Raw genomic sequence first — 10,290 nt, 5'->3', positions numbered from 1 at the left:
ATATATATATATATATGTTTTAGAAAATCATTAAAGGGCTTTGCTCTCCCACATCTACACTACTTGTGACATATCCACTTTTCTGTTATGAGGTTTCTTCCTACCAGCCCAGCACTATTTCTCTTTTTTGTGTTATTTATTAATTTCTCTAGTGAGTAAATCCCTTGAAGTCACAGACCATGGCTTGCCATCACTTTGTTTCCAGTTGCACCTGAGGGCTGGGGATTTAGCTCAGTGGTTCCACTGCCTGCCTTGCAAGTGCAATGGTTTGAGTTCGATTCCCGGTACCAGAAAAAACAAACAAACAAACAAAAAATTCATGTCTAATTGCATCTGAAGTCAAATGTCAAGCTATACAACAATGTTCAACAACTATTTATATAATGAATGGATAGCTTTTCCATATCAAAAGTTTATAACTCAGGTTTTATATATATATATATATACATATATACATATACATCATATACATATACATATCCATATACATATCCATATACATATACATATATATTGGTACTGGGGATTGAACTCAGGTCCTTGCACTTGCAAAGCAGGTGGCAGAACCACTGAGCTAAATCCTTGGCCCCAGGTTTTATATTTTGTCATAGAATTTTTGGTGAGGATTGGATTATCAGTTAGATACTAGTTATACTGATAAATTCTTTAACTCATATATTTTATTCCTTAGACCTAATATTCTTTCTGTAGAACCAAAAACATAATGTAAAACCAAGACTTTTGGATGATGCTTGATATTATAGAATTATGTTATAATTCTGCATCTTATTTTTGTTGGTGATGCAGTTACCCTCTTTTATTTAAATTAAATTTTCAATGGAAAAAATCAATATATCATATATATTAGAAAATAATTATTTTATAATTATTAATATTGTCTTACTTCTTAATATATTTTATATTCAAAGGGTAAACGTGTATCTTAATGTATCAATCATCACAGTGTGCAATATTAGTAAAGATACCCTCAAAACATACTCGGTCAAACTTTCTCTCATGTCAGATATTATTAACAACACTTCCCACTACTGGCCTTTTAATGTAAATTGTAGAAAGGCTGACACATTTCAAAAATGTTTTTTCTAGGGCTGGGGATTTAGCTCTATGGTGCTGCTGACTGCCTCACTAGCTCAAGGTCCTGAGTTCAATCCCTGGTACTGAAAAATGTTTGTCCTGCATTCAGTAACCACAAATTTATTTCCTGAGGGGAATAACAATTCTGTCTCAGTAGTTCTCCTGAATTGTCTCACAGGCACTGCAGAATAATTTTCTCTGCTCTTTGTTGTGCTAGCTGCAAACCATAGGCGGAATTTCTAATCTTCCACTTAGTTTTGTTTCTAAGATGAATTTGATGAATTTGCATAGGTCTTTTGGAGTTAAATCATTCTTTGAGCTATTAAAAGTTTTCAACTTTGTGAGTGCTTAAATAAGAATGTATTTTAATGTTGATTGGACAAATGGCAGAAGTTTGCATGAGTCAGGAGCAATTTGGGTAACTAGTTCATGTATTTTTTTCAATATCATAATGACAGTGTCATCCTATATTACAATAGGCTTTTTAAACTAAAAACACCTATTTAATTTTTTATGCATGTTACTTTCTTTTCTTGATTTTGCTTTTCTACCTTTCAGTTTTGAATTTAATATGCATTTTTCACATTTTTATTTTATCAACACTGCATTATAAAGCAAACTTTAATATTATTATTATTATTATTATTATTATTATTATTTTTGGTACTGGGAATCAAACTCTGGATCTATCTAATTGCATCTGAAGTCAAATGTCAAGCTATACAACAATGTTCAACAACTATTTATATAATGAATGGATAGCTTTTCCATATCAAAAGTTTATAACTCAGGTTTTATATATATATATATACATATATACATATACATCATATACATATACATATCCATATACATATCCATATACATATACATATATATTGGTACTGGGGATTGAACTCAGGTCCTTGCACTTGCAAAGCAGGTGGCAGAACCACTGAGCTAAATCCTTGGCCCCAGGTTTTATATTTTGTCATAGAATTTTTGGTGAGGATTGGATTATCAGTTAGATACTAGTTATACTGATAAATTCTTTAACTCATATATTTTATTCCTTAGACCTAATATTCTTTCTGTAGAACCAAAAACATAATGTAAAACCAAGACTTTTGGATGATGCTTGATATTATAGAATTATGTTATAATTCTGCATCTTATTTTTGTTGGTGATGCAGTTACCCTCTTTTATTTAAATTAAATTTTCAATGGAAAAAATCAATATATCATATATATTAGAAAATAATTATTTTATAATTATTAATATTGTCTTACTTCTTAATATATTTTATATTCAAAGGGTAAACGTGTATCTTAATGTATCAATCATCACAGTGTGCAATATTAGTAAAGATACCCTCAAAACATACTCGGTCAAACTTTCTCTCATGTCAGATATTATTAACAACACTTCCCACTACTGGCCTTTTAATGTAAATTGTAGAAAGGCTGACACATTTCAAAAATGTTTTTTCTAGGGCTGGGGATTTAGCTCTATGGTGCTGCTGACTGCCTCACTAGCTCAAGGTCCTGAGTTCAATCCCTGGTACTGAAAAATGTTTGTCCTGCATTCAGTAACCACAAATTTATTTCCTGAGGGGAATAACAATTCTGTCTCAGTAGTTCTCCTGAATTGTCTCACAGGCACTGCAGAATAATTTTCTCTGCTCTTTGTTGTGCTAGCTGCAAACCATAGGCGGAATTTCTAATCTTCCACTTAGTTTTGTTTCTAAGATGAATTTGATGAATTTGCATAGGTCTTTTGGAGTTAAATCATTCTTTGAGCTATTAAAAGTTTTCAACTTTGTGAGTGCTTAAATAAGAATGTATTTTAATGTTGATTGGACAAATGGCAGAAGTTTGCATGAGTCAGGAGCAATTTGGGTAACTAGTTCATGTATTTTTTTCAATATCATAATGACAGTGTCATCCTATATTACAATAGGCTTTTTAAACTAAAAACACCTATTTAATTTTTTATGCATGTTACTTTCTTTTCTTGATTTTGCTTTTCTACCTTTCAGTTTTGAATTTAATATGCATTTTTCACATTTTTATTTTATCAACACTGCATTATAAAGCAAACTTTAATATTATTATTATTATTATTATTATTATTATTATTTTTGGTACTGGGAATCAAACTCTGGATCTTGTGCTTGCGAGGCAGGCTGCAGAACAACTGAGCTAAATCCCCGGCCCAAGGAAACTTTTCTTATAAAGTCGTGAGATTACCGCACAGGGTTTTTGTGAGCAACTGCTAAAATTTTAGGTGTAAAAATGTCTCACTAACTGTAAATCTATAAAAATCAACATTTTGCAAATCGTAAGTCTAAGGTAGAGTTGGCTTATAGGGAAAATTACCTAAATTGTGTATATTATTTCCCCAAACTCAGTAGTTATTATTTATGAATTTTTATGCTTTGCCTTCATGGATCCTAATGTTGCATCTAATTTCACTGAAATTCTAGTAGACATTTCATGCTTTAAAAGTATGAATTAGTAATTTACTAAATGCTATATTAGTACTATATTTAAAGATATAGCTAATAATGACTTATTTATTATATTCTAGTCATTTTACTGACATTTTTCATATAATTAACTCAACAAATGTCAGCAATCTTCTAGGTATTATTGTTCTCAATAACCTCCTGCCTCTATCATTTTGAGATGAAACAAAGAACTTAATGGTACCTGTGGTTAAAAGGACCAGAATAAAAAGGAGATTTTTGGCACAGTACAGTGAGAAAACTGTTTTTCCCTCTGCTAGCCACAAAAGCCAGAAATTGTAGTCAACATTATTCTAAAGCCAGAAGAGAAAAATAATATAAAATGCTTATTTTATATTAATATTGTCCAACTGTGCCCCAAACTGTTTTAAATAAATGTAGTCAAATCCCAATGTGTAGAAAAATTTTGTTATCAAATCAATTATACCTTTTCAGCATTTATCAGTAATACAGATGTAGTTAATCTTATTGCTAGAATAAATTATTTCTCTGATAAGCTGAAACAAAAAATTTTGGTTATTTATTAAACTTCACTTTTATTTTTTTTTCTTTTTATTGAGTTTATTGGTACATTTTAGATATACAGTACAATTACATTCATTATTGGGATCTTGTACCTTTACATGACAGGTCTTGGTTTTCATTTTTTCCCCTTGTCCCTACCCTCCCTTCACCCCCTCCTCCCCTCCCTATTTACGAACACTTTATTTCCATTTTTTCATTTTCTCATATTTTTTCTTTTCCCTTATTACCTTTCCCCTACACTTCCCACTTTCCCTACACCTTTAGCCCTTTTCTTCCTATTTCACCTTGTTAATTATCTCATTAAGATCTTGTGTACTATTATAGTTTTTCATACCAGAAAAACTATTCGGTAAAACTTCACTTTTAAAATGACAATGAATGGTAAAACTTGACTTCATTTTTAGTTCCTTTTCTATGATTTCAAAATTTTCTGTTTTTTTTTTAGCTCATATCATATCAATAGAAGGGAGTTTCAAAATCATTTAAATAATAATTAGCTTACTTCTGTCCATAATCTGTGATTGGAGGCTTGGCTCATACCACTTTGTCATTTCTCTTGATACAATTAACTGAATAATCATAAACTGTTTGCTTCAGTTTATGCTATGAACTCCTGCATAGTCTACAAACTATTCAGAATAATCTGTAACATTTCTGAACTGTGTGAGAATTTATTTCTGACTAAGGAATCATAATAAGGCATATAAAGTGAAGGAGGTAATTAGAAAGACTCTCAGTAAGCATGTTAAATGCGTTATTGATGGTTTTATTGTGAAATTCCAAAAGAGGCCATCTGTTCTATTAATATTCAGGTAAGGTGAAAATACCAGTGACTTTTTAAAAGTATTTTCCTAATTTCATCCAAGACATAGTGGAAGTAGCTTAAAGTGCTTGCTTTTACACTTGTAAAAGAAATGAAGATCTTTTTGAGAAGCAATTGCCTCACTGGAATTGTGCAGTTGAAGTTCACATCTTACGTGTTTTGCTGGTGTTGGAGATATAAAAGTTGAAGAGCATTTGACAATTGTAATGAATCCATAACTATGTATGACTTTTAAATCTTCTAGTGGTAAGCCTTGCTTGATCAGGATGAGAAAAATGGATCTCATCTTTTAAATTTAAAGCGAGAATTTAGTTCCTGTCACTGATATCTTTTTCTTTATTGTAAATAAAAAATAAAAATAGATTGAAAAGTGAAAGATTAATACTTTGATAACATAGATCTATGAAGTTACATTATTTCAGGCAGGTGGCAGAATCACTGAGCTAAATCCCTGGCCCGAAGTTACATTATTTCAAATGTGTCTTGCTTCTTCATGAATTGTCTATAATGGAAAGATACGTTTGTTATACTGAGATAGCCATTTCACTCAGAAATTTTGGCTTACAGTTCCAGGCTTCTCAATGTATTTTCATGTTGTATAGCATATTCCTTTTTTTGAGTTGAATTAATATTAGTGGGGCAAACTAAAGACTGTCTACATTTATTTTTCTACTTTGTCTTAAATAAGTTAAAAAACCTATAGTTCTTGAACACAAAGGTAAGATTTATTTTAAAAAGAGTCTGGGCAAGGGGCCAGTTTTTAATCATTGATTTTTTTTCCCTTGGCTAAAGAACTTTTTGATCAAGTCCTGGATCAAACTGTAATCTTGGATAGAAGTTCATGTATGACTTCATCATTGCATGTGTTTATCTGACTTTGTTGGAGTACATAGTGTAGAAGTAAGTTTGTTTTTAAAGGAATATAGAAAAGCATTGCAGAAAAACTTAAAGCTCGAAGGAAATAATATACAAAGCTTACTGTTTTCCCAGAAGATACACACACGTGCACGCACATGTTTATGTATACCTGGTGGTGTGTACATATACATTACGTGAATGTATAACACATCCGTATATGCACATGTGTACATGTGTGTATGCATAATACACATGTGTTCACACATATATTCTTGTCTCTATACATTATTCTTTTTGTACAGTAATTGCTTTCAAAGAGCTGAAATATCTTGGGAGATGCCTAACCAGCCATTGAAATAAGTATGTTATTTTTAGAAAAAAAAAACTACTAAGTTACAGAACTTTTCCTATTTAAATTGGCCAATCTAATCACAGAGTTGATATTTACTTGTACTGTTCTGTTTGACACATATCTCACTGAATAAAAAAGACTATGAAGTAATGCCATTTTCCTCCTATTTACAAATAAGTAATCAGAAGCACCAGGAGGTAATGTGTCCAGAGTCTCTTGCTGATAAAGGCAGACAAATAATTAAAATCTAGGATATCTTCTTTTAGACTCCATGTCCAATGCCTCTATTTTGTTATTAAAAAAAGAATAGAGATGAATTAAATAAGTTATTGAAGGAGCAACATAGAATTGTAGGTATTCATTTCAAATTGAGACCTGTGTTAAAATTTGTAATTTATAATTTTTAGTGAGTTTTTATTAAAATAAAAAACCTCACTGAATACATGTATTTCTTCTCTCAAAAATTAAAAATCTCAGAATATTACAACTATAGGCCATATAAAAATGTCATTGTATAATGTACTTATTCTTAAATACTGTAATTATAGAAAGAAAATAATTATATAGGGATATTTTAGAAAGGCAGCTGAGTATATTGGGATGTGGAATTCAAAAAATAAGCATTTGAATTCCTTGTCTTTGTCTTTCTAGCTATATGACCCTGAAGTCCCTCAGACATATGGAGCAGTAGTTTTCTCATCTATTAAGTGGGAAAAATAATATTTACACTGTAGGATTTAAGAGTCAAAGTGAAATTTCAGCTTAGCAAAGTATACAATAAATGGTTAATTCAACTTTAGCATTAATAATTCATTAAGTAAATGAATTTAAATTTTAGTAGAGAAGGTTAGTATTTTTTCAGTTATTTCATACTGCTTCATAAAATCAGATTTTATGGACTTTTCCCCAGAAATAAGATACTTTGCAAAAGCTGTTATAGTACTCTTTATTGTTTACAAAGAAAAATGTTACAGATTTGTATTTTAAGCAAATAGAACCTATTGAATGAAAATGGCAAAATATTTTTTCCTTATACAACTTAAAGTGATTTTTAGAAGTGACCAAGAAATTTAATGATAGCTAGGAAATGAATTAAAAGATTATTAAGGGCATAATGAGATGAAAATACAGTTACAGCCCCCTGGAAAACATTAGGGTGGAGTATAATAATACCAGGCTCTTGTGTTGACTGTCAGGGTTCCAGTAAAGGCAGCTCTTGGTAGTACCATTTTTGTCTTGACAAGAAGTTGGAAATTTATGTCCATTTGCAAATAATAGAAAAACCATTTGAAATTGTAATGGTCATGGATGTTAAAATTAGCGAGACTAATTTTACTTCATCTATCAGTTTTGGTAGTTAAACCATGAAGAAAAGTGGATTCTCCTATATTCTTGTTAGTAAAGGCTTATCCCTACTTGTACTGCTGTATCAACAATTCAGACTTACATCTTCTGAAGTTCACTCGTGGTAAAGGGAGCTATATCATAGTAGCGCAACTGGCGTGTACTCTAATGTGTGAATAGTTTAGTTGACTCCATAACCCTGCTGAAGATAGGTCTTTGAGAACCACTTTGGAACATGTTGTTGTATTGGCCACGGCAATGACCAGGGAAGTCCTATTATATATGCAAATGGTAAAAATGTTTTTTATTAGTGTGCTGTGGTGTGCTCTCTGATGCTCTTAAATCCATGTTGATTGGAGTATATTCTGATTGGGACATTTTGGAGATTTTGATTTTATCCCATATGATAATGCTACTTTTAATGAAATGTAATTATTTTGAACTTGAAAATGCTCAAACCGAAATTCCTTAAAGGTTAAATCAACTCCCCGAAATGGAACATACATCCAAGTCCTTTGGGGTATCAGGATCTGTCCTGCTTCATTATAATCTCAGCAGTCTCTGTGGATCATGGCATGTGACTCTATGCTGTCTTTGCAACCAAATCATCAGGAAATTCTAGTTCAGATACTACTTACTGTAATGACGAGTGAGAAATTATATCCGTATCTGAACTGGTCCATGGGTGGAATCTGCCTGCTATTGCTTTTGGGACTTCTGCTCACCTAAACCTTCACAGTGATTTTGAGAACTCTCACACAAACTTTCTTTCAAGCATTTTAACATACTATTATGTATCCATTTTGTAAGGTAATCAGACAAGACAAGAATTTCAAAACTTATTTATAAATTATAGGAAATAATCAGTTAAATTTCTAAATTTTCTCTTAATATAATGCGTGGATGATTAAGAAAACTTAAAAGCTGTAGGAGAGGTATGGTGCCTAGAGTCAGAACTACAAAGAAAGCAGTATGAGCCATAGCCCTAGGTATTGGGTTACAGATTTTTGAAATAGCTTGTACACTGACCAACAATGAAAAAAAAATCTCTGAACTTTTCTGAGTCCAATTCTTTATGTAAAAGTGGGTATACAGTAATTCTTTGAATTAATTAATGAACAAATATGTATCTGGTGCTGCTTATGTGCTGTGTACTTTGATAGGCATTGAAGATATGACATAGTTAAGATGGGACTATTGAAAATGGAGCATGGGGTAAGAGACAGAAGATTGAAACAAGGCAGGGAAAACAGAAAAACTGAAGAAAAAATGATTGAGTTGAGAGCTGGCTCATGACGATATAACTAGGAGAAGAAAAGGAACAGAGCAGATCTGAAAGATGACGAGAAGACAGTGTGGCTGGGTGAGCACTGAGGACCACAAAGAAAGTGGTGCGAATAGCTTTTGCTTGTTAACATTTACAGAATACTGTTAAATTACAGTGATTTTGTTTCATACAGTAATCAATAGGTTCCCAGGGATTTTCAAGGAGAATTAACACTAAAGAAAAAAAATACCTGACTCTTCATTATTTATAAAAAGCAAAAGTTAAGAATGCCTTATTTTAAAAAGTTGTTTTATTTTATGAGAAAATGAAATTTCATAATCTAACAGTAAGATAATAGTTATTACATTGTGTACATTTATCTTTAATAATGGTTTATTTTTAACTGCATAGAGACCTAAACAAATATTCAATGAACATTTATTGCATTCCTGCAATGATCAGACACTAGGAGTATAAACATTCAGTTCCTCTTCCTGCAGAAGTTTACAGATAATCCACAACAATGGTTTCTTGGTAACTTCAAATTTATTTCCATGAAATGGATGCAGCAAATAATAAAAATTATAAAAAAACCATTTCTTCTTTTTCTTAAACTCTTACAGACTAACTGCTACTTAACAAACTCAAACTGCAAGCAGAAATGAAGGGAACTGAAGAAATCAAGTCACAAAATCAGCTTGTACTTAGAGAAGTGATTTTGTCATTGTTCATATGAGCTTTTTACATTTACTCTGCATTTAATCTAATTCAGCATATGTATTTTAAAAAAATTACATGTTAATGTCACTTTAAATAAAAATTATTATGAACATCAAATACTAAATATGTTACAACTTCATCTTGAAAACTAATAGGTGAGTAATCATTCTAATGATTTTCTTTGATACCTAGAAAATTAACATTATTTCTATTTTTCTTAGCAGGACCAATTCTAAGTCTGCTAACTGAGCCTATTACTACAGGTTTGTAAATTACTTCCTGATATTAATCAAAATAAAAATGTAGTTATTAAATAACTACTAAATATGGGCTTTATGAAAGAATATATAAGATATTTGGATTTTACGAAAAATATTTCAAGAAAGGACTTTAAAAGGTTTTTTGGTGATAAATTGTTCTAAACTGAACTGAACATTATTCCATCAAATTCTATAGACTAGGAATAATATGGAGCACTTCTATAGGCTTCTTTAGTTTTAGCTATTTAGAAAAAATAAAAATATACTTAATAACCCAAATATATAAAAAATGCAGAGGATAGGGGAAAAGGTATATATATACCTTCAACTATATCATTTCTTTCAGTGAAAAAGTAGTAAAAGATATGTTTTACTGCAATATTTCATATTGAATGTAATCTTCGGGAAACAACAGAGATGATGCAATAATGTTCAGCTTTTGCTATGGGTGGGGAGAAGACCCAACACAATGTGAGGAGCACACCAGGCAGGGCGAGCCAGGGGCGGAGCTCTGGTTAGGAAAGCAGGAGAGGGGGCCG

General features: G+C 31.3%; 1 protein-coding gene across 1 annotated transcript in view; it reads left to right on the top strand.

The window, feature by feature from the left end:
- LOC104856201 (mucin-19) overlaps positions 1–9,465 on the top strand; it is a 70,237-nt gene extending 60,772 nt beyond the window's left edge. The window contains exon 38 of the mRNA XM_033763894.1: positions 9,395–9,465. Coding sequence (XP_033619785.1) covers positions 9,395–9,399 — 5 coding nt within the window. The 3' untranslated portion in view covers positions 9,400–9,465. The remainder of the gene's footprint in view (positions 1–9,394) is intronic.
- Positions 9,466–10,290: the final 825 nt, after the last annotated feature.

This window comes from Fukomys damarensis, unplaced genomic scaffold (genome assembly GCF_012274545.1).
Source record: "Fukomys damarensis isolate Sample0158 unplaced genomic scaffold, DMR_v1.0_HiC HiC_scaffold_15, whole genome shotgun sequence".
NCBI classification, from domain to species: domain Eukaryota; kingdom Metazoa; phylum Chordata; class Mammalia; order Rodentia; family Bathyergidae; genus Fukomys; species Fukomys damarensis.
The sequence above is the reverse complement of the archived record's forward strand: the minus strand, read 5'-3'. Positions and strand labels throughout refer to the sequence as shown.